The sequence below is a fragment of the Apodemus sylvaticus genome, chromosome 11 (genome assembly GCF_947179515.1).
Source record: "Apodemus sylvaticus chromosome 11, mApoSyl1.1, whole genome shotgun sequence".
Classification (NCBI taxonomy): domain Eukaryota; kingdom Metazoa; phylum Chordata; class Mammalia; order Rodentia; family Muridae; genus Apodemus; species Apodemus sylvaticus.
The window spans coordinates 107,208,722-107,234,920 of NC_067482.1; the positions used below are offsets into that span (position 1 = coordinate 107,208,722).

The 26,199-nt window shown below is 38.8% G+C and overlaps 2 protein-coding genes across 41 annotated transcripts in view; one reads left to right on the forward strand and one right to left on the reverse strand.

Annotated features, from left to right (window-relative positions):
* Window positions 1-26,199, forward strand: part of LOC127696398 (uncharacterized) — an 837,478-nt gene that overhangs the window by 318,544 nt on the left and 492,735 nt on the right. The gene's annotated exons all lie outside the window — the stretch shown is intronic.
* The window catches only part of LOC127696395 (ubiquitin-conjugating enzyme E2 pex4-like), a 312,120-nt gene that overhangs the window by 199,130 nt on the left and 86,791 nt on the right, over window positions 1-26,199 (reverse strand). For 11 of the 24 annotated variants that reach the window (XM_052199092.1, XM_052199093.1, XM_052199076.1 and 8 more), the window contains exons 4-5: window positions 19,203-19,265; window positions 16,835-16,871 (exon numbers count right to left, since the gene is read on the reverse strand). The exons of 1 other annotated variant lie outside the window; for it this stretch is intronic. In XM_052199092.1, coding sequence (XP_052055052.1) covers window positions 16,835-16,871; window positions 19,203-19,265 — 100 coding nt within the window. Of the gene's footprint in view, window positions 1-11,164; window positions 11,253-15,169; window positions 15,286-16,772; window positions 16,872-19,202; window positions 19,266-26,199 lie in introns of those variants that run through there. 12 more of the 24 variants (XM_052199090.1, XM_052199091.1, XM_052199088.1 and 9 more) reach the window with 6 other exon arrangements.

Genomic DNA, 26,199 nt, shown 5'->3' on the forward strand with positions numbered 1-26,199 from the left:
TCTCTGCCCCTGGGGCTCTTCCTTCCTCCCTCCACGTGGTCATGGCCGGCCTCCACTAAACTCTCTCTATTCTCTCTCTCTCTGTTCTCTCTCCCTCTCCCTCTCCCTCTCCCTCTCCCTCTCCCTCTCCCTCTCCCCCTCTCTCTCTCTCTCTCTCTCTCTCTCTCTCTCTCTGCCTCTCTCTCTACCACTAACTTCCATCCCCTACTCTGAATAAACTCTATTCTATACTATGCCTGTGTGTGTGTGTGGGGGGTGGTCCCTCAGGCGCAGAGGTGCCCAGGCAAGGGCCCGCCTGGACACCTTCCTCCACGCCGCCTACCCACACTCACCTAACCCCCTATACTCTCCCCTTTTAAGCCCTTTTATTAAGTACTCTTAGATGGCAGCCAGACATTCTCCTACACAGAGCCAAGAGGTTGTAATACAACCAAAGGTCATAAAAAGGGAACTAGGAATTATTATAGGTGTTAGGACAGAAGATAAAATATTGACTGGGTTTATCTATACGAAATTTCACTTATAACTTAGTCATGGTTTTAAACTTCCTATTAACCTGTAGTGAAGACAAATGATAGATGTCTAGCTAGATGATTACTTCTAATGGATATGCATGTAAACATTCTCTTTTGTAAACTCCTTATTTCAATCGGTGATTTGATATTTTGTGTGAACTTATGATGAACTTTGTAACGTGTGATTATGTATTCTGAAAGATGTTTTAAGGGCTGAAGACAAAGAGAAGAGAGAAAAGAAGAATTTAGGTTTGAGGAACAGAGCTGAGAGAAGAACTGAACTGAGGAGAAGTTTTTAGTCATAAGAGAACAAGATTAGAAGGAGAATAGGAGAATGGAGAGTAGAATAACTTAGAAACTATAGGTAACATAAAATAACTAAGAGAACAATGTGCAGGATGCAGAGGGAAAGAAGAAAAAAAAGATGTTGCAGAGAACAGAAGGAGCAGGCAGGCTTCGCCTTGCCATAGGAGAGGACAGGTCCCATGGTAAGGACAAAACAGGCTTAGACTTATTTTTTTTTTTTTTTTACAAACATGGATTTAATTCATAGCATTAAAAGGGTGAAACTTTTTCCTTCTCAATGCAATAAATATTTTTCATCCAGAATGAGTGAGTTCTTTCTGCACCAGTGCTGGTCTTTTGCTCCATATGCATATGTAAGTATGGATGTGTGCGTAAGTATGTGATTGTGAGAATGTATGCATGTGTGTGTGTGTTATGGTTTTAAACTTTCTATGAACCTGTAGAGAAGACAAATGATAGATGTCTAGCTAGATAATTACTTCTAATGGATATGCATGTAAACATTCTCTGTTGTAAACTTGTGTTAGTGTGAAATTGTGAGAATGTATGCAAGCTGGGATCAGATGTGCATGTAGGTATGAATTTGTGTGAAAATGTGGAAATGAAATCTCTGTTATGTTTGAAGCTGTGTATAAATTTCTGTGAGATTATGCATATTCACTTATGTAAAAGTTTTTCTTTCTGCAAGTGTTATTCTCTTCTCCTGGTTCAATAGAAGTTTATTGCTTCTAACTTCCTCCTTAGACTGACAAGCAAGAGGCATCTGAACAATGGGGAAAAGACTCTAGCAACTAATTCTGTCCTTAATCTCCTGCTGTTTTAGGGTGAAGTGCTAAGTGCCTGAGACTCTCTAGCTTCAGAGGAAAGCAGAAGGCAGGTCAGCTACATTAGCATAGTAACTTAGACTTAGATAAGTAACCCTTTTATTATGCAGCAACTCTAAATTTTCCTTAAGACAAAGTCTTACCCCCTCTGATGCACTTCCACCTTCTGCTGCCTCAAGAAGAACCAAGAAGAAAGAAACACCTCTGCTGGGGCTGGCTCCTGACAGAAGACTTATCCACTGTGATGCTTTGAATAAGAATGGCCCTCATAGGCTCATGGGTTTAAATGCTTGTCCCATAGGGAGTGGCACTATTAGGAGGTGTGGTGTTATTATGGCTTCTCCTTTATATAATAGGCTAAACTTATCTTTCTTTCCCTCTCCAATTATTTTTAAATTTTTAGTTTAATTATTTTTATGATTTCCTTCTATTCCCAGGACCCCGGGAAAGACAGAACAAATCATGGTACTCCAAGGCTCAGAATGACTTACAGATAGAAATCCCAAGGGTTTGCTGTTGCGTTCAAAGCCCTTCAAGTCCTCTGGAAGGGGTTGTTCTGCTTTCTGTCCATGTTTTCCACCCACATGGGGCTGCCTCCTCTGTCTGCCCACAAGGAGCCTACAGGCACTGACATTCTTCATTTGCTCATTCCTTTTTTCTTCTCCAGCAGGACTCTGTTTCTCCTCTAGGCCCCAAGATGTCCTGTGAAGTCCCCCATCCTCTCCTGCATTCAGTAATTGCCCATCCACTGCACTCTCTTTCTAACTCCCCCATACAACACTCCGTTTTTGTTCAGTCCTGCTGTGGGTTGGTTAACAGTCTGATGTTAATTTTGCTTCCTCAGGAGGGATTGTTGCCCCAGGCTGGCAGTCCAACAAGTGCTGAGGTATGAATCTTATCCCCATTTTAACTGGTCAATAAAGGATAGAGTCTGGGACTGAGCAGTGGAGGGGAAGGTAGGACTGGAGGTTCAATACTGGGGGCAGGTAGAGAAGGAAAAGAGGACTAGAGGGGAAGGAGAGAGGACACAGGAGGAGAATGCACAATGAGAGAACCATGTAGCCAGGAGATACCACAAGTAGGAAGGGGTCCTTATAGCTGGGGAATAAGTTAGTATCGTCTTGTTCCGGCCCAGTCTAGCCATACAGCTTATAATTATAATAGCTAGATTGTGTGTTCTTTTTATAAGGGATTATTGGGCTTGGAAATTCCAGCCACACATTCCTTTTCAAATTCCAGATGTTCTTTCTTCTACTTTCCTCAAAAGAATTGTTATTTCTTCCTAATTCCACATTGTTTCTCTGTAATTTATAGATGTTTAAAATATTTTTACTAGATCTGGAAAGTCACCAAGTGTTCTGGTTGAAAGAAATAGGCCCCTGTTCAGGTCACAGAGCTTCATAGGAATGAGAAGCTGAACTTACCAAAATAGGCTGCCTTAATAAATCAGCCTGCTCTTATTTTTTTCCTAAACAGAAAGATTTACATATGTACTATTGAACTAGCCTATTAGTGTAGAATCTTATAAATATAAGAAAATCCAGTGTTTTCCAATTAAAACATATCCATCTATTCAAATAGAAATCATTTTATCAGTTTAACATAAGCACTTAATACCATAAATAGATCATATATATCCATTTATAGAAAAAAACACATATATTATAATATGGTATATTTTATACACAACACACACACACACACACACACACACACACACACACACACACACACACATATATATATATATATATTTCATTTAAATCCATTGAGAATGGACTTAAGCTAGTAATGGATCATAGCAGTAGAAATTTTGTCTATACCCATTACTTGACATGCAGTACCTCATTTATAATATATGAATAACATCACATTACTTACTAGAGGAACAATGGATAGTGGTGAAGAGATTATGATGACAACAAATCCAGGTTGTATAATGCAGAAAATTAACCTGTATGCCACACCTGCCCAGGGACCAGGTAACTTCCTGGAATGCTGGAAGTTATAATTCTTAGAAAATCACTAAATCAATTGGGAAAATAATGTCTTATATGTTTGTCCTTATAACCCCCTACAACACATGGTTTTGAGGCTGTTCTCAGCTGGAAAATTCCAGGAAATGGTCCTGAACAAAGTCTTTTCCTTGGTCAATATTTAATATTTAAAGCTAACTTATATTTGGTCCAAAATGCTGGAGCTGGTTTTTCTGGCCAATCTCAAGGTTATCCGTTGATGTAGAATAGTTTTCATACCATCATCACAATTGTTCACTTGATTACCAAAGGACACCTAAGGTCATAGGTAAGGAGTTCTGTTGTCAGGTGAAGTGGTACTATAGGAGAATAGCCCCAGTTAAATGACTGTAAAGGATAATGCATGTCAAAATCACTAGAAGTCCATAGAAAGGGCCAGGCATTGCAGCAGCTCCCTGATCTCTGATCTTGTTAGAAGCCAGAAGTCTGTCTTCTCACTGTGCTTGGCTCTGGATGGCTTTTGTCCAGGGCCAAGAGAACAGCGTCCAAGCTTGATAAGGATGGCTTTAGATAAGCTGTTTTCTGTCATGAACTTTTAAATGCACCTAAGTGAAGAAAACCGCTGCTAAGGGCTCTACTGCAGATATCCACCCATTCCAGGCTCAATCGGCCAAGCTTAATCCAGCTTTTGATAAGGGATTGTCAAATTTAGTCTCAGAGTCTCAGAGCACACCTGGGGTTTGACAACAGGAGAATGGTCATATAGACAATAAATGTAGCTATATCAGGGTCATGACTTTTAGGCTACCCCAAGAGGTGTGTTACAAAATAACACATAAGGCAAATGGCCCTGAAGGCAACCCCCTGGTGCATTGTTTATTTTGAATAAAAATAACAATGCCTCTTCTTGCTTGTGAATTACTGTGTCAGGCTCTTAGCCATCCTCTCTCTGCATATAGTAGACAGCAGATTTAGTAATTCATTTTAATAGATTCCCACTACCTTTGAATCCATTTCTGTTACAAAAAATAAAAGACATTTGTAGAAGCCTTCCCATCCTAGAGCTGAGCATGGGCTTCTCTTCCTTATTCCCAGAAATGAGCCTGTCTTACACCCTGTTGCTCAGCACAATGCAGAGCAACTGTGAAGGATCTTATCGATATCTGATAAATAAATGAATGGCTGAGATTTCACATAAAACAAAAGCCAGCCCTTCTGAATTCTATGGACTGACTCCAGGGAATGAGGAGCTTATTTCCTCTTCTTATGAGCAGTAATTTTTTTTAAAAAAAAGTTTTTCAATTCTCAAATTACAAGCTTCATACATTGTAAATTTCAAAATACTCCATATGGTATAAAGCTCTTTTCAAAAGATACAGCATACATTTTAGAGTAAAATTAACCAATGTGAGGCTTGAAATGAGCATAGCTGTGCAGAGAGCTGGCAAGAGTGTCACCAGAGCAGGAAGGGCATGCAGATTGTCATCTGAGGGAGATCACAGGGAAACTGGCCGGCCCTTAGCAACATCTGCAAAGGAAGGGAAGAAAATACCTGGTGACATCACAGGCTCCTAGCACAGCTAGGGTGTTCTAGAGGTGTGTGGTGTCATGACGGCCTGTGCTGGCCTCGTTTATCTACCTGGGTCATTTGAACAAAACACTCCCTGGCTTGGCTTTGTTGTGACTAGAATTTGAAACCAACCCCCTGGCTCTGCCCCCACTGTTTTTGCTTCTGCGGCATAGTGTGGGTATGTAGGGACACAGACAGAATCCTGTGGCAATCAAGGATAGACTGTTCCTTCTCTGAGCCATAGGCTTCCCTAGGAAGGAGCCTTGGCCAAGTGTTTGTGTGTCTCTAGAACCAAGTATAGCGTCTGGCAACCAGCAGGCTTTTGTGAATAAATGACAAATCACAGAGACACATTATGGGAAACACAGGGCTTTTGTGTAACCCATCCGGCAGGTCAGTTATTCCAGGGTTCCGAAGGGGTGCTACCTGCGGGTCAAAAGGTGGGAGAGAAGGAGGGAGGCCAAGCACCAAGAACGGCAAATCACTCTGGGTTGTGTCAAAGCCTTGTTTAATGTTCTGGGGTACACATGTTTTAAGGCTTTCAGGAGGGGCGTACCCCAAGGCAAGGACAAAGAAAGGAAGGGCAATCTAGCAGTTTAGCAGGAATAGATAAGGGTCCTCCGGTGGAGACAACAGGTGTTTGCACAGGCTGGAGCCTGCCGCAGTTATCTCAGGACTTCCTTCCACCGCAATTACCAGAGTCGGCGGGTGATGATGCAGGCAGGACCATTCTGCAGTTATCTCGAGGCAATGGCTAAACCAATGCCCACGGGAGAGGCTCCAGTTAATTGTTCTTGTATTTTAGCAGCCACCACCTTAGGGCCATGAGTAAGCAATAGTCCAAATAGCTCAGGATGGCTTCCCACATCTCCTCCTTTTTTCTTTCTTAAGTTGGGGGGTGGCTATGGAAAGAGGGTCGGCGGAGAGCCTGTTTTAGGCTATGTGGTTTTGCCCCCACATCCATCACCGCAGTAACTAGGCCCTTTTAGATCCTAGTAGGGCAGGGCCTCTGCCTTAGGCTATGTAAGTTGCATCCACTCCTGGCATCACATCCCACTCCAATGGCTTAATCAGGCCCTTGGTGGGTGTGACGGGCATCCAGGTAGCGGACTCACAATAATCCCGTCATGGAGTCACCCTGCAGCCAAGAGGCGGTGTGCATCTGGCTCGTGGCACCACAATATTTCCCGTCATTGGCTACTCCACAGCTTATGGCCCTCAGCCACTATTAGGAGCCGGAGGTCACCCTCTCTGGCATTGACGTTTCTACTGCTTAGGAACCAAGAAAGCTCTTTGCCTGCAGCAAGGGTAGAGAACTGAAGGCCGATGGTTGCTACCTCCACGTCTGTCAAGGCAGAATCAATCTGTGATTTAACAAAACTGGTTAATCTGTTAAAGGCCCAGGGGCCAAATGACAAAAGAAACAAAAGACCCAGGAGGGGCCCCAAAAGGCTGGAGAGCAAGGTGGAAAGCCAGGGTGAAATCTCAGCATCTGCATACTCTGGCAGCTAGCATGTTCCTTCAGCATCCTGTAGAAAGAACACAAACATACCTCTTCTCTACACTTAGAGTTCCCTGGCATTAAAAATTTTTAAATTTTATGGTATATAGAGATGTTATTCTTCCCTCTTTTATTATATAAATATTGCAAAGTTCTATGGGCTTGTTCTATAATATCTTGTCTACGCGAATTATGAGGAATCTCAGTAATATGACCAATATCAAATTGTTAATAAGACATCTCAAATGACTGATTATAATAACCAGTTATAATATTTGTCTTAATCTGATTTGGAACATTTAATATTAAAAATAACATATGTAATGACTAATTTTATTTTTTATTTTGTTTCTTATGTTAAAACAGTTATAACTAGAAAGCTTGAAAAGCTGTCAATAGTCGTATGTCTATTTCTGGTTAATTTTTTGAATTGTATTTGTATAAATAATTGTAAAAGTTAAGAATTATTATCATTAAAAAGAAACAACGTTAAGCAATTGCAAGCCATGAGCTATATATGTATATTATACATATATAGCTACATATAGTAATATAGTAATATTATATTACTACATATTACTATATGTAGCTATATATGTAGCTATATAGTAATATAGTAATATACATATAGTATATGTATATTATTACCCCACTGCTGGTGGGGTTGCAAATTGGTACAACCACTCTGGAAATCAGTCTGGCGGTTCCTCCGAAAACTGGGCACCTCACTTCCAGAAGATCCTGCTATACCACTCCTGGGCATATACCCAGAGGATTCCCCACCATGTAATAAGGATGCATGCTCTACTATGTTCATAGCAGCCCTATTTATAATTGCCAGATGCTGGAAAGAACCCAGGTATCCCTCAACAGAAGAGTGGATGCAAAAAATGTGGTATATCTACACAATGGAGTACTATTCAGCCATTAGAAACAATGAATTCATGAAATTCTTAGGCAAATGGATGGAGCTAGAGAACATCATACTAAGTGAGGTAACCCAGACTCAAAAGGTGAATCATGGTATGCACTCACTAATAAGTGGTTATTAACCTAGAAAACTGGAATACCCAAAACATAATCCACACATCAAATGAGATACAAGAAGAAAGCAGGAGTGGTCCCTGGTTCTGGAAAGACTCAGTGAAACAGTATTTGGCAAAACCAGAACGGGGAACTGGGAAGGGGTGGGAGGGAGGACAGGGGAAGAGAAGGGGGCTTACGGGACTTTCGGGGAGGGGGGGCTGGAAAAGGGGAAATCATTTGAAATGTAAATAAATTATATCGAATAAAAAAAAAAAAAAGAAAGCAGGCTGAGAAAGCCTGGTAGGTAGGCTTGTAAACAGCACCCCTCCATGGCCTCTACATCAGCTCCTACCTCCCAGATCCTGTCCTGCCTCAAGCAATGTTATACTTGGGTTGTCAGGGTGAACCAGGTGTTCCTGGACTGCTCTGGTGGCGGGGGCTGGGGGGCGTCACTCCCTCTGTTGATTCTTACATAGGACACAGGCCCCACGACCGGCTGGCAGATAAACCACCAATGTTCTCAGGTCCTGGGCGCAGGCACACCCCTGGAGGTTTGTACCCCCAGAGGTCTTAAGCTCAGGATAATACAGTACCTAGTGATGCTTTTCTGCCCAGGCAGGCCTTGAAGGTGGCTGTGGGAAGTCTCTCCCTCTGCTGTTCTCCAAGCAGGACACAGGCCCATGACCGGCGGGCTGGCAGGTGAACCGCCTATGTGCTCAGGTCTTGGGTGCAGGCAGATCCCTGGTGGTTTGCACCCCCAGAGATCTTTTTTCTTTTACTTTAAATTGTTCATTTAATTGGCATATACATAGACAATGACAGTAATCTTTATAATTTTATGTATATACAGTTTTAAGCTAGTTATACTTTTCTGCCCCAGGCACGCAGTGAATATGGCCACGGGGAGTCTCTCCCTCAGCTGCTCTCCAAGCAGGACACAGGCCCCAAGACCAGCAGGCTGGCAGATCCAGAGGACCCTGCTATACCACTCATGGGTATATACCCAGAGGATTCCCTGGCATGCAATAAGAACACATGCTCCACTATGTTCATAGCAGCCCTATTTGTAGTAGCCAGAAGCTGGAAAGAACCCAGGTGTCCCTCAACAGAGGAATGGATACAAAAAATGTGGTATATTTACACAATGGAGTACTATTCAGCCATTAGAAACAATGAATTCATGAAATTCTTTTTTTTTAATTTTTTTATTTGATATAATTTCTTTACATTTCAAATGATTTCCCCTTTTCTAGCCCCCCACTCCCAGTTGGAGAGGGTGTGGAGAAAGAGGAACACTCCTCCACTGCTGGTGGGGTTGCAAATTGGTACAGCCACTCTGGAAATCAGTCTGGCGGTTCCTCTGAAAACTGGGCATCTCACTTCCAGAAGATCCTGCTATACCACTTCTGAGCATATACCCAGAGGATTCCCCACCATGTAATAAGGATACATGCTCTACTATGTTCATAGCAGTCCTATTTATAATTGCCAGATGCTGGAAAGAACCCAGGTATCCCTCAACAGAAGAGTGGATGCAAAAAATGTGGTATATCTACACAATGGAGTACTATTCAGCCATTAGAAACAATGAATTCATGAAATTCTTAGGCAAATGGATGGAGCTAGAGAACATCATACTAAGTGAGGTAACCCAGACTCAAAAGGTGAATCATGGTACGCACTCACTAATAAGTGGATATTAACCTAGAAAACTGGAATACCCAAAACATAATCCACACATCAAATGAGGTACAAGAAGAAAGGAGGAGTGGCCCCTTGTTCTGGAAAGACTCAGTGAAGCAGTATTCGGCAAAACCAGAATGGGGAAGTGGGAAGGGGTGGGTGGGAGGACAGGGGAAGAGAAGGGGGCTTACGGGAATTCATGCAATTCTTAGACAAATGGATGGAGCTGGAGAACATCATACTAAGAGAGGTAACCCAGTCTCCAAAGATCAATCATGGTATGTACTCGCTGATAAGTGGATTATTAGCCTAGAAATTTTGAATACCCAAGACATAATCCACATATCAAATGATGTCCAAGAAGAAGGAAGGAGTGGCCCTGGAAAGGCTCAGTGCAGCAGTATAGGGGAATACCAGAACAGGGAAATGGGAAGGAGTAGATGAAGGATCAGGGGTGGAGGGAAGAGGGCTTACGGGACTTTCCGGAGTGGGGAGCCAGAAAAGGTGAAATCATTTGAAATGTAAATAAAGAATATAACGAATTTAAAAATAAATCCTGTCCTATTTGGACTCTTGTCTTGACTCATTTGGTAATGAACAGCAATGTGGAAGTGTAAGCTGAATAAAACCTTTCCTCCCCAAAAAAACAAAAAACAAAAAAAATCAAAAGTTTGATTTTTAACATTTTAAAAGAACAGCTACAGCACCCAGTTCAAGGGGACACTCAAAAGAATAAACATGTGATCTAATTATATGAGCTTTACTCCCATAGTAGATGCATTTTTATAGGATGCATGTATAAATCTATAACAATATAAAAACATGTATAGAGGCAAATTTTTAACAATTTATCTTTTAGATAACAATTATTAATTTTGTCAAAAAGTCTTGTCATGTAATAGATTAATGATTAATAATAATCAATTTGATTGCTGTTTAAAATAAGGAACAAACATTTTATCATGCTCTTAAAACATTCTTTTTTTAAAAAATATTTTTATGATTTTATTTTGTAACTTTTTATTATTATATCAAATCTTTATTGGAGGATGTCAAAACCTTATTTGGAGAGATTTTATATTAATGTTCTCTTTGTTAAGGAATGGAAGTGAACATATATCATCAACTGTTGACAAATACTTATGGTAGCTTTCTCCAAGTTATGTCTCTCAGTATTTGTTTTGCATCTATCTTGAGGACATCAGAAGCTTAAATGACGAACTTAAAGCAGTGTCTTAGGCAAAATATTTATCTTAACACCTTTTGAAAATCATTTTCTTAAAAAATTTAAACGCCCAATGTTAAGAGCAAGCCATTTCTTGAGGAATAACCTTCTAATGAAAATCTTAAATCTATAATAATTTTGTATGTAGTAGGCAGGCCAAAATTTTAGATCTAAGTTTGAACTTCATTTTGAACCACATCTGTATGGATCTGTTAAAAATGTTCTTTTGGCCAGAAACTCTCTAAGTGAGGCCTGCAAGACAAAACTGCATCTCTCAAGCCTCTGCAGCTTTGAGCAGCTTTGAGGCAGCTCTGAGCTTTGTATTAACTCAAATGTAAATCTCCTGATCTGAGTTTGTTATCTCTAAGGCCAGACCTACACCCACCGGTCCTGTAAAGAGTAACCTGTAATCAGACCCTATTGTATAGAGGTCAAATAACAAAAGGAACCTGAGACTGAAGAACACACACACACAGAGTTGGTCATCTCTGAGTCCATACTCGCCCAGCCCCGATGTTCACTTCACTAGGCCACAGGCTCTAACACCTCACTTTATTACAGATAATCATGGTGGCTCAAGCCTTTAATCTCAGCAATCAAATCTCCACTTTCTGGGTCAGCATGATCTGTGGAGTGAAAAGAAACAGATGGAGAAAAACTCAATATTTCTTTGTTATAACAGTTATTGTAAGTTTTAAGGAATATAATAGCTTGACATTCAAAGTCTGGTTCACTATCACCTTTCTCACATGTCTAAGCCAATGCTTCCTAATGAGTTCTTCCTTCTCCATGACTGCCCCCCATCCCTGGATGTTGTGTAATGAATGTGTGTGTGTGTGTGTGTGTGTGTGTTCTATGTGTGTGTATGCTCGCACATGCACACAGGACTACCATCACTGGAGGATTAAATATAAACAAACAAGACAGGAAAGCTGGAGGAATGATAGAAATAGCCGAATATTTTCTTTTTTCTTTTCATAGGAAGAAAAAAGAAAAAGAGAGCTGCCACTTCAGCAACATCTGCCACCATCATCTTCACCACCACCACCAACAAAAGATACTTGTCAATCTCCTTTTATTATAATAATTAAAATTTAAAATTGTGTGTGCTTGTGGGTGATCTATAGCACAACCCTCACAGGAGGATTAAATAAAATTAACCAAGAGATCCAAGGCTACATAATAAAAATGCTAAAACATAGATGATAGACAGATAGACATATAAACAGAGACAGACAGAGATAGACAGATAAAGAAGAGAGGAAAAGGACAGAGCATAAGAAGGCTAACGACTCATAATGGCCCCTCGAAAACAAGGAAGGCTGGAGAGAGAGGTCAACCTCCTTATGTTTATTAAGGCAAAATCAAAAGAAAAAGTGAAATGAAACAAAACAAACCTAGCCAAATATTTTATTTTTCTTCAGATATTAAAAATCTTTTTAAAAAGCACACAATCATCCAAAAGGAAGAGAGAGAGAGAGAGAGACAGAGACAGAGAGACATAGTGAGAGAGAGAGATGAAAAGATCTATTTTTTTTTACCACTTTTTATTGTAATAAGAAAGTAATGACTTTAAAAATTAAAGCTGGCCCATCTTACTTTAACACTCATTAATACAATTTATTCTGTTGAGTAAGACAGGGATACGTGGTCAACCCTACCATAATTTAATAAGAAATTTTAAAAAAACCAAGAAAACAGCCAGTAAACTGCTTGAACTCATTATGGTTTTTATTATTAAAAAAGAAGGAACAAAATAAAGGTTAATGGTTGTATTTTCTAATTGTTAATAAATAATTATTAAATATTAAAAATCGGTCCACTTTTCTAAAAAAAAAATTGATCCATCTTATTATTCACTGTTGTATCATGAGTACTGTACTAAAAACAAATTTTGGCTTTAATAAAAAGGACAACTTGTCAACTAGGAATCAAGGTGACATGGAGAACAGAATACCAACTTCACCATTGCCCTAATGCTAGAGACCAAGAGTGATATACACAACAACCAGGCAACTAGCTGACAATCCTCTTAGGAAAAGAAAAGTTAAGGAAAATGGCCAACTTAAACCTCATTTAAATAAAGAAAAAAGTCCAGATTTGACATCTGGTAGACCTGGGGTGGAGGAAATTATGATCCAGATGGGCAGAAATCTGGCCAACATAGTAACATACTGGGCTGGAGAGATGTCTGAAAGGTTAAGAGCACTGACTGTTCTTCTGAAGGTCCTGAGTTCAAATCCCAGGAACCACATGATGGCTCACAACAACCATCTGTAATGAGATCTGACACCCTCTTCTGGAGCATCTGAGGATAGCTACAGTGTACTTACATATAATAAATAAATGAGTGTTTTAAAAAAAATAAAATTAAATTAAATAAATAAATAAAAAACATAGCAAAATACAAGACAGAAGGAGGCAGGGGTGGGGGTGGGGAGACTGATTGCCTCTCATTGCCTTTCCCCTACCCAACATGTACCATATTATCATCACGCTTTGAGGGAATATAGAGAGTGGAGAAAGTGCTTGCTGCCAGAGATCCACACATCCCATCTAGATGGACACCAAGCCTAGGAAGCTAAGGTTCCCACAATTCTCCAGTGCCCCAGGATGAAACACAGAGATGGGTTGGGGTTGGGGCACAAGAAACACGAGGACCAGGTCCTTCCATGAGCAGACTAGCACCTCTGCCCACAAGACACTGTGTTATTCCCAGCTTGAAGGAACTAGCTATCCATCCCTCCAGGACAAAGAGAAACCTCAAGCAAGGTGTGAGGGCTGGAGACCAGAGAGACATAGGTTTTATCCCTCACCTTCTCCCTTGCCTGCACCTCTGAAAGGATGCTCTTGGCTATGGTAGGATAGGAGTGATAAACGACACTCAGCTCCACCTACAACTCCCCTACCACCGCTAAACTTAAACATGCTTGTACAAGACCAGTGGATAGCAGAAGTGGCAGCCACAGGAAACAGTCCACATGGTTCCTCTGAAGGAGGAGCAGGGGAAGCAGTATTGGTAGCTAGAGAAGACCAGAAAGGGAGACCCCATTGCCACCTTGTACAAAGGTATGCTTAAGAAACTAACCATAAACAATGAAGCAAGGCCTAAACAAGTTAAGAAAGTTACCCCATGATCTACTGACAAAAATCACTAAATCTCAAAATATTCTGAAAACAGATAACAGCTAATAAAAGCCTTAGAAAACTTGAAAAACTCATTATATATATAAAGTATAAATGTGTGCCTACAATTATGCTTCCCAATACACTGTGTAAGCAGATGATTACAATCAAGAAAGACTAATTCCAGAAAAGAAATCCAGATGCCCAGACTCTTGTTTTGCCTCATCTGGGTCTTTTATAAAATAATCCCAGTGTTTTATATCTGACAAAACAGGGAACCAAAGTAACTTGGATAAAACCAAACTCTAGATCCTTTCTACTGCACTATAGATCAGTCTTCTGGTAAATGCTTCTCTAAAAGAATGATTTTTTTTAAAGATTTGTGGTTTTAACAGTTTATTCCACAAGGAAACCAATGAGAAACGATTCCCAATTTCTTTCAAATTGTAATGCAAGGTAATAAAAACACATAAAGGTCTTATGAATGTGAAGAGACTAGTTTTCTAAGACAGCAATGATAATATTTCTTCTAAAAAACAAGTTCACTCAAATGAGGCATTTAGATTCTGGTTCCAAAAGAGGTTGTGTCCTTTCTTAAATCAGGGTTTCCCTACTCTGTAGCCTTCCCTTGAAAATACTGTTCTCCTGGTGCTATCTCCCAAAGGCTGGGATTAGGTACCACCGTGTCTACCTTTAAATTCTTAAAAATACTGAAGAACACAAACTTCAGTGTCTTCACTGTGACATAAGCCAAATGGCTAATAACTTATTTAGTTAATACGAAAACAATTCACACCATGCTTTACAATCCCAATCTAAATTTATACACAGTAGATTGGGTTTCAGGAAAACACCATCATCCAATTCCAGAAAACATAACTATGCACTGGTCATCTGCTCAGATTTAGATTTTGTTGTGATTCAAGTTGTCACTTGTAGAAGTTTGTACCTAGGTCTTCTTCCCAGCCCCATGCTCCCAGAAATAAAACTCAGACTCAAAATATGTATACTTACAAATATCTTGGCCTTATAGCTAGTCTTCTCTGACTAGGCCATAGTGCATTATAACCCACTTACTCAAATCTACTTTCTGACACATGACTACTTACCTGGGCTCAGGTACCATGTGTCAGTCTCATCACATTTTCCCAGGCAAATATCTCATCCCTGGCTCTATCCCAGAATTCTTTCTGCCTTCTGAATGTCTCATCTTGTATCCTACACTTTCCTATAGGCTGTAGTTTTCTTTTAGTAAAATACACAAGATATTCTCTCTACAGTCACTAGCATCCTTAAAACCTTCAACTTCAAATTGTTAATTATTCTAATTCTACTTGTACTTCTAAGGTACCAACACCACCAGCAATATCCAGAAGCCACCAAGAGGTTACTATGGCTTTTAAACACTCATGTGTACCTGCTTCTCCTTTCAGGATTTTATTTTGGTAATACTGCCACTCCAGTTGGATGTTAGCACCACGATGAAAAGGTGACCTTCCTGTGCCATAGTTGCTGACAGAGCCACTGTTTTTCCTGTGAGAAAAAAAATGCATTGTTTCTCTACGTACAAAAGGATGTTAAGGTTATGTAATGGAATTTTTTCATGCAATTTTAATTATGTAATATTTGTTCTTTAATCACTTATGCATTAAATCTTAAAAAGCATTACCATATAACATCACCTAATGTTTTTTAAGACAGGGTCTTCTGAAATTCTCTATGTAGACCACGCTGGCCAGGAACTCACTGATGTTCACCTGCTAGGATTAAAAGCATGCACCACGCATGGCTCCAGCAATGTTTCTGTAAACCGACTCAATCTAAAATCAGCAGAGTCAGTTTTCCATGGCTTTTCATTTCTTACAATGAAAAGCAGACAACTCAGATCCCAGGCTCAAATTGTAGGAATAGACAACAAAACAAAAACTATAAACAGACTTTTACAATTCAGATATAAATACGTTTATCCTCCCATTTTATTTTTTTTTAATTTTATAGCAATAGAAACAAACTGGAGATTCATGCACAGCAATGAAAATCTGATGTTTAACATATAACCAAATGTGAATTTCAGACCCCCAGATTTTGCTTTGGTTAAGAACATTACTTTAATGTATCATTTCCTTTTCTGTATAAAATTACAAGACAACAATAATGTTGTAAAACTGATGTGCAAGTAAAACACCACAGGCTTAGAGGGCAGGAGACTCAGAACAAAGAAACACATAACACAGAAAGTCTTCTTGCCTCTCCATATAAACTAGAAAAAAGAACAATTTACTAGAAGGTAAGTTGTCCCAAGGCTAAAACTAATTCTTTCAAATTCAAAATAATACTTTTCAGAGCTAAGTCACAACTACCTAGGACAAAAATAAAGCCTTGTTGGGAATCTAGAATTTTCTAGGATTTTCACATAAGAGAAAAACTGACTTTAAATAGAAAACACTATTGTAGCTTTCTTGTCAAGAAAGAACTAAGGAAAAATCCTAAATAAATGTTTCAATACTAGTAAGTAGTACACACATAAACCTAAAATTTCATTTAAAAAAAAAAAAAAGCAGACTGCCCAGATGACTCACCTCTACAGTATAAAATTATCAAAACCCAAAGATTAGTATGTTTACCTACATTCATAGAGGAGAGTTACTTCAACAGAAGAACAGAAAGTCTGAAGACACAGGATAATAGAAATTTTCCCTTAACAAACAATAAAAAGATATGAAAAATATCCAGAAAATATCCTCATCTATTTAAGATAATACAGTCCTCAATTTAAGATACTCTTCTCTGTATATTTCAGCTTACACCAAGCAGTAGTTTTCTAATTTTCCTACACTTGTGAATATAGGCTCCAGCCAATTTGAACAAAGGAATAGATTTGACTAAGAAAAATCAAAATACTTTCCAAAGAATACATTGTTCTCAATTCACACACACACACACACACACACACACACACACACACACACACACACACATTGATATGTATCAACTTTCTTAAAACAAACAAGAATACAGACCTTTGAGATCTGTTATATTTCTTATAGCCCCTGAGAAAAAGAAGCAATCAATATCAACATGCCTTACAGAGCTCTGCTGTCTGGGCCAGCTCAATTTGCCTAAAAGGAAAAAAGAACATTCAAACCCAAACTAATACTTATCATTTAAAACAGATTAGTTAATTTTAGAAATCACATTCAAGAAGAATGGTATCATAACATAATATAGAATATACTATGGACTGTATACCACCTTAATAGATGAATTTCAGTTTCTCTAGTTATCTGATAGAATTTTAAATCACTTCTAACAACACCATGGTATTCTTTCTTATTCTATTTTCTAATTGTCTTCTTTTAAAATTTAATTTTACAAGATAAATTTGATTATTTGTAACAATTTTGGTATGTGTAGTTTCACATACTTAGCTTTAATAAGCTCCATTCTGCACAACTCTACAAACTTTATTTAATGAAACAACAATAACAATGGCTACTGCCTCCCAGTGTTCTTGATAAGTATTAAAACAAAGAGGTTTACAGGGGGATAGATTAATTCTCACAGCACTATGGAAAACATTGCTATTACCCCCACCTTTTATAGACTAGTAATTTAAGTCCCACAGCTGATAAATGCCCAAATTGCAATTTAACTCCAGTCTGCTTGATTTCCAACTTTTTAGGCTATCATACTACTCTTCTAATTAGACATATTTCAAAAAGTCCACAGAAAAAAACAAAAATCTACATACAAAGGGAATTTTTCTTTCACCATTAGATGTTACTAGTTCTGCAGCACGTTTATTGCATTTATGGAGCTGAAAGTTAATATTATCTCGTAAGGACAATTACTGACTTAGAAAAACCAGAGATTGTTTATAAGGATTATTATAATCCAACTATTAGGATAATATTACTTTATAATAATTTTATTACAAATACCCCTCATGGTGTTCCAAAATATAATAGTACAGGTCCTAAATCTAACAATCTAAACTCTAAGAACTTTCTAAGCTTATAAGAAGTTCTGATTTCAAAGAATATGCTTGCGTATCAGCTTTAAACAACAAAACAAAACAAAATAAAAAACTTACTCCCGAACAACTGAGCCACTTCACGTACTAACTGTGAGGCGATTGTCTAGTCCCACTAGGTGCAAGGCACTGAACCTTTCTCCCTGCTGCTTTTAAGCAGATGTATGCTGGGCATCACTGATTCCTGTCGTTCCTCTTGCAGAGAGGAAATAGGCAAGAAAGGCAAACACCCATGCATGCTCCTGTCACAGAAAGTGGCAGAGCAAGGACTCAGATCCAGGCTACACTAAATCAAACTCTTGCCATTCTCTATGTAAATTTCACTAATCACGATCTTTCTTTTGTAGAACAAGGTATCAAACTCAGGGCCTTGAATATGTAAGGCAAACAACAATCACAATTCTACTGTTCAAAGTACTATGAAACAGAAGGTAAACAACCTAAAAAATGTTAAATATTTAAGGGGCACAGAAGATTTAAATAAAATGCCTATCACATGGTTTCTTACAACATATAAATTTAAAAATTTACTCCCATTCATTGACCTAACTCATAATAGTATTCTAAAGCTTTCAAGATCAAGTGACCTTTGGTTAAAAAAAAAAAACCAAGAAACAAATAACAGATGGCATTATTATGAAATATTCCAAACTACTGGCTAAAAGCCTATTTAGATATACAAACAAATAACATAAGAGCAACAAACATTCACATAGAAAGACCCTGCAACTTTCTAAAACCCCATTAGCATCTCCCTCTTTATGCCTCCCTTTCCACAGTTATAAAGAGTACTATCATATAATCTTGAACCCTACTTTTTGACCACAAAAAAAAGAGACCAAAACCTTTGTCAAAATAACTGAACTAGAATCTAGTTTAAGTAACAACTATCACAAAACAGCTTCCTGTTGGATTGGGATGACAAGTGTTAGCCACACACACAAATGAGACAATCTACATAGATGTTAAAACAATCTCCCTAAGTTTACCACATATTTACAACAGTTCTATTTCAATTTTAATTTTTAAGAGTGCATTATTGAAACAGCCTTCTAGAAAATCTCAATTACCCTTACCAATCAGCATCATTCTCACAGGAGATTAGGAACGGAATATAAAATGTCACATTTATACAGCTCATAAATTCAGCTGTTTATAAAGTCCCCATGAAGAAGGAAAGCTTGGAATCCCAGTGCATACAGCACTGAAATGACCTGACATTTTGAGGTAGCCACAGTTAAGTTTAATGGGAAACATAGTAGCAAAGTTTTCAGTTATAGTTACTGTAACTTATATAACCTAACATTCCTAGAGGATTTTTATATTAAGAAGTTTGGAATCATTAGAATACCAGTAAGAACATCAGAATGAAAGCATCAAATAGAACTGTTTTGAAGAAAACAATTTTAGTACCTACCTGTGTCAGGTACAAGGGAAGACCAGCCTGTTTTTATTTTGTTCCAAATCAGAGGAAGCTTGCCTGTTAAGATAAAGGATTGAGCAGGAAGTGAAGATCCACTTAAATATATTTAAAGTGCAAATTTACTAGGTATCACCAAACACCCAGAAGTCAACAAAATGATGTATTTAAAAAAAATCAAGCCAGGTGCAGGACTTAAACCACAGCACTCAGAGACTGAGGGCAGGCAGATCTCTGTGAGTTCGAGGGTAACCTGGTCTACAAAGTGAGTTCCAGGACAGTCAGGGCTATACAGAAAACCCTGACTCAAAACCAAAACAAAATTCTGACAGCTAGCTTTAGTGTTGAACCATTATGACTCTAGATATCAATAGTAGCATATCTGACAAACAAATATGCATGTATTACTGGCAAGAAAATACACTGTTAACAAAACATGTCTATGCTGCTACAGCAGACTAGACAAAGGCATATTTGGAAAACAGCTGTGTAAGAAATATAGTAAAACACACATTTAAATAACTAACACTATTTGGATTTGTATTAAAGAGTCAGACCACACAAGCAGACCATCATGTACTTAGGTGATGCCATGTGAACCTTCTCTCTATTTTAATTGGTCAATCAAAGGTTAGAGTCTATGATTGGGTAGTGGAGGGGAAAGGTAGGATTGGAGGTTCAAAAGGGGGAGCAGGTAGAGGAAGAAAAAGAGAGAAGGAAGAGGAGAGGAGGAAGCCACTATGGACCACATGGATGGGAGAAAGCACAAATCTTAGTGATTGGGAAGTAAGTATTTTGCCAATGAAGACATATGACTTATAATTAAAATATTTGGATTATGTGTCATTTATATGGGCTATAAGGGTTGGAAATTTTAGCAACAAATTCGTGCACCTTATATCCAGCTTAGAACTGAACTAAATTGAGAGGAAAATCCAGCCCCCTATATCCTAAACAACCAGAGGTAACAACGCAGCCCTGAGCTGGGCCACAAGGTGGCGCCAATGTCACAGCATAGTTGGGGTTCCCTGAGCCTGAGAAAAATTCAAGGACCCAAAATCAATGCTGCCTGAAAAGCAACATTCACAGCTGAAGATCAGCAATTGAACAACAACAGCTATCTTTCCAGAGCTTTCTTCACAGACACAGCAGACTGATCTAGGCATTTCAGCCGCAAGCCAAACTTCCCCTGCAGCTTTCGAATTTCCAATATCCCCCCACCACACTTCTAAACAGGGCACAGGACAGACAAACCAGCTCTCCCAAATGCTTACACTGCAGGCTGCCTAATATCAACACACATGCTGAAGGCTATAGGCCAGACAAAAGATCCAGAGGGCAAAAAAACACAAAAGCCAAGGATCTTTGTGCGGTCAGCCCCTCCCTACTAATTAAAGACCAATAATAAATACTAGTAAAGACTAATAAAAAGGCCAATAATAAATACTAATAAAAAACTAATAATAAAAGAACCACAATTTTCTAAATCCAACACCAGAGGGAAACAAACATACCAAATAATAAGACCAAATATTAAGAAATAAATAGTAATTACTGCAATTGTTTTCTCATTCATTTCCTTCCACATGAATAAGGTGCTACAGAGAATTAAGGAGTTTCTTAACTAGTGATTATAAAAAGCAATGATATTTTTAAACAATTTTTTGTTTCTCAGAGTATATGTGACCGAAGTCTAGAAATTAAATTTGCCAAGGTACATTGAAGAAATTTTTGCATTTTCTAGAGAATAACTCTAAAACCTGTACTAGGATAGACTCTGAAGTAACACTTTACCAGCAAAACTTGTAATTATAAACATTATGATCTACCCTCATTAAGCATAGCAAATATTTTGATTGATTAGTACTTAGTTTTAACTCAACAAACCTGTCCCTAATAGTTAGTTTCAGTCATCACAGAGACAACAGTACAATACTATACTAATGAAAATGTAGCTCTAGCTTTTGTCTCTATAACAAGGACTAAAGACTGCTAAGGACTGCTAAGGACTAAAGAGTGCTAATAATCACATACATTAAGAGTCATAGCTCAGAGAAACAGATGACACTATGTACTATATACTTGTGCAATGTTCCTAATTCTCAGTATTACCAGCAATGCTGAGATAAACTGAAATACGTTAAATTGTTCTATGCAAAATATCTACTTCCTCAGGACAAAATTCTTGACAGTAAAGTGAACTTTAAGGGTTACAGTTTATGAACACTGAAAACACAGAGTTGGTGTATAAAGTCACATCATACCTGAAACCATATCATAAACTAAAAAGAAAATAATTATCTAGACATGTAACTGTCTTTATTCATTAAACACACCCATTTTCCCAGTCATCATTCTCAGATTGCTTCCTCCAACAGCCCTGCCTCGTGGTGGGTAGAAAAAATTAAGTCAATTTTATATAATAATGTACTCTTCGTTGATATTTATCAAGGGAAATGGGAAATTTGAAAATTCAAATGTCCAATTAACGGAAGACAAAAGATTAATGCCAAGTAAATTTTGTCAAATGCATTATTTTCAGGATGCTTTATCAGTACAATCTGTCCAGAGAACTTCCTCCCTACAGTTTAAGCCTCATATTTAAACACATTTCAACCTTTCAACTGGCTGAGTGAGGTCTATAGAGAATGAATCCATGCCCTCCTGAATAACAGCACTTAACATTCACATTGCATAAAACATCAATAAATCAAATTAACAGTCACTTACTTGTTACCACTACTTAGTTAAACAATCTACTAAAATATTCCCTTTGGAGTGTTTGTAGAAAGATACAGAGAGGAGGGGATATGTTCTATGGTGATGTGGTGAGGTATGGGAGAATGGGGTGCCTCAGCAGGCCCATGCCAAGGCATCCCTTCCCCCTGAGGACCAGCCACATGATGGTATAGTATAGAATAGATTTTATTAAGGGCATGGGGAGGGGAGTTAAGAGGGTGGTAGAGGCAGAGAAAGAGACACTAGAGAAGTAGAGTAGAGAGGTAGAGGCCAACCATGGCACGTGGAGAGAGAGGGGGGAAGGCAATGAGAGAAGAGAAAAAGGGAAGCAGGAAAAGAGCAGGGGAGGAGCAAGAGACCAAGAGGGCAAGAGAGCAAAGAGGGGGCAACCAGGCTCTTTTATAGTGGATCAGGCCTACCTGGCTATTGCCAGGTAACGATGGGATGGAGTTTGGACAGAATGCTAACATCCTTCATCATCTGACAGAAAATGGCTCTTAAACTAGGTCATACTAGCCAATCAAGAAAACACACACAGTATAACACACCTGCCATACAAACTGCACCCCCTGAGAAGTTCATTAAAAGAACACAGCACAAGGGACTGATTATCAGGATAAAATATGTAATACATGAGGCTGAAATATAATACAGCAAGGGGGTATTACTGCACACCCATGCCAAGATGTGCTCTGGAGAAATTACTACATGCAAGAGATCAGGTGTGAGGAGGTTTACTGGGAGATAGCAGAGGGGTGAGGACCTGCAGACTGGGTAGAGGCAGACAAGAGCAGAGCCATGAGGGCAGATAAGGGAAGAGGGGGCCAGAGGACAGAAAACACTGGCAGAACTAAACTGTACCATACAACACCAGGATTACCAAACACTGACACGTCTCTAGCTTCAGTCTTAGGGACTAACTAGTAAGCTCATTATTAGACCAAAAGAGGCAGAAAGTCAAATTTTTCTAGCCACAACTTAGACTATCACTGCATTACATTTCATAAATTAATACAATATTTACACTGCTTTTGGTAATTATGCATGTTTATATCAAAGATTATTATATGAAGCATTAAATACCCCATTAAAGTCAAATTAGCTTTGGTAAGATTTATAAGAATCTTTAACACTTAAAACATATTTTATCCACACACATGACTCTTTAGTTTTTGAAATGACCTTTGATTTGGTTCCTCTTTCTGAAATTTGTATTAATGACATATTATATACATGAAATATGGCTAAAGACACACAGAAGTTGTCAGCTAAGTCATAGGAGTAAAAAAGAAAATTTAAATGTTTTAGGGGCATATGGAAAAGGCCCTGAGAATAAATTACTAATTCTGCGAACAGAAGAGTTTTGCTTTCAATTTTGCTCCAGGCAGGTGTGAGGGTGTTCAATGGTGTATTCATTACAAGCCCAGAACTGCCATGTGTTTCTCTCAAATTCTCCTTAAGTAGCTTATTTACCAGTCCTGAAGACTTTATCCCTTAAGAGTCAGAGAAATTCCTATTAGAAAATTACTGTTTCCAAGAAACTCTGAATCTATACACCTACTTTTAAAAGCAAATGACTTGAGAATTCTGCTAATGTGTATGTCACAGTCATTAATGTAACTGAATAAGAATGTCCCCCACAGACTCAGATATTTGGACACTTATCTGGTGGTGCTCCTTGGAAGGGATTAACAGATGCGGCCTTGCTGGAGGAAGTGAGTCCCCAGAGGTCAGCTTTGAGAGGTTAAAGACTGTTGCCATATTCAGTCTGCTTTCTCTGCTTCACACTTTGTGCCTGCAGATGTGAGCTCTCTGCATTCTACTCCAGCTGCCACGCCTGCTGCTTGCTGCATTGCTGCCCATCATGATGTCTATTAAACTATAAGCAAAGTTACTTTCTCATGGGAAGGGGAACAGGAAGGTCGCTTCCTCAGGTTTGCAGCTTGCTTGGGAGAACATCAGGTTCTCTGCGTGAGGAAGTGTCTCCTCTGTCTTGGTCAGCTGAGAATGACAAAGACCCTACGTTGCCTGGAAACTAGCAAGCTGCGAGCAATCTCCTCATGCGATTTCTCTACAGATAATAAAATATATCTTCAAATTTAAAGCCAGGTATGGGGTATTACACCTATAATTTCAGTGTCTGGGAGGTAGAATGAGGAGAATCAGGAGTTCAAGGACAGCTTCATTTGCATAATGAGCTCAGGACCATGCTAGGCTACAGAAACAGTATCTGTTCTGAATGAATACATACATACATACATACATACATACATACATACATAAAAAATTAAAAATAGTAATTCATTTGATTGCTCATTTAAGAGCACCTATGCTCACCAAGGTTTCTGCTGTGAAAAGCCAGTGAGAAAATCCTTATTGATGGTGTAATAAGGAGGGTAGACAGGTCTGATACTCAGATAGATGCTTAGACTATAGATATGGGTCAGGAGTGCAGTACTTGCCTGTCTTTCAAGAGGCTGTGAGCTTGGTGTCTATATTGAAGGAAAAACAACACCAAGCAAAGCCCACAAGAAACTAAAACTGTTTTCTATACAAAATTGTCCCAACCAAAGACACCTCCCAAGTAATGGAAATTAGTCAAGTATCAGAAGAGAACAAAATTTACAAAGATCTGCTACTTCTCCCCAAATGGGGTTCTTTCCACTCTGAGACCAATCTGTCAACTCCAGAGGAGTGGCTGAAAAGTAGCCATGTTTTTAACAAACACCATACTAAGAGAATGAGGACTGCAGTCTACAAATCTTCCAAATATTCTGATCTCTATATAAGGGGTTAGTATCTCAGAAATAAGAACAAACTAGAAGTAAACAAATCAAGTTTTCCAGAAATTAAACCCCACCTCACTTTAGTTTATCTGTGAAGTGGACTGAAGTAACTGGCAAGAAGCAACTGGCAAGACCAACTATATTCCATGTAGCAGCTATCCCTGGTGGTCAACTTGACTATATCTGGAATGAACTCTGACCTGGATCTTGGCTTAGAGATCTTGAGACACAGTGGCTATGAATCCCAGAAGATTTTGACAGGGAAATCTCTAAGTTCAAAGTCATCAGGGAGCAGGGCAGTGGTGGTACACACCTGTAATCCCAGCACTCTGGGAGGCAGAGGCAGGTAGATTTCTGAGTTTGAGGCCAGCCTGGTCTACAGAGTGAGTTCCAGGACAGTCAGGACTATACATAGAAACCCTGTATCAAACAACCAAAAAAAAAAAAAAAAAAAAAGGAAACAAGAGTTGAACCTAACCAACTCTACAGTCTACTATCATTCTATACACTTAAAGAAAACAACACAGACAGATACACACAAACACACCCACAAACACACACACACACAAACCCCTCATGGGCTAGAGAAATGTCCCACTGGCTCCACAATTTAGAGTACTGAATGATTGTTTAAAAAAAAAGGATTTGTATTTAGTACCTTTATAGGGGCTCACAATCACCCGTGACTACATATGAACAGATACCATAGGCAAAATGCCTACCATATTCTTTAGTTTTACCCTCCCTAGTACAGAGGATCAAATTCCTCTAATCTTTTTTTTTTTTTTTAATTTTCGAGACAGAGTTTTTCTGTATAGACCTGGCTGTCCTGGAACTCACTCTGTAGACTAGGCTGGCCTCAAACTCAGAAATACGCATGTCTCTGCCTCTCAGAGTGCTAGGACTACAGGTATGTACCACCACTGCCCGGCGAAATCCTCTATTCTTAAAGGAAGTTTTGTTAATTCAATATCAAGAACACATTTGTAGAGCCGGGAGGTGGTGGTGCACACCTGTAATCCCAGCACTCTGGGAGGCAGAGGCAGGTGGATTTTTGAGTTCGAGGCCAGCCTGGTCTACAGAGTGAGTTCCAGGACAGCCAGGACTACACAGAGAAACCCTGCCTCGAAAAAATCAAATCAAAAAAAAAAAAAAAAAAAAGAACACATTTGTAAAATGTTAATATCTGGGAGTGGTTGGATATGCAGAGAAGGAACATTTGTAATCAGTTTAATTTCTTTCTTTCTTTCTTTCTTTCATTCTTTCTTTCTTTCTTTCCTTCCTTCCTTCCTTGTTTGTTTGTTTGTTTGTTTGCTTGCCTTCTTGCTTACTTTTTTTTGGATTTTTCGAGACAGGGTTTCTTTGTGTAGCTAGCCCTGGCTATCCTGGAATGCACTCTGTAGCCCAGCTATTGTTATGCATTTTGATTAAAAAAAAAACTTTTAAAAGGTTTGGTTCATCTGGCACTT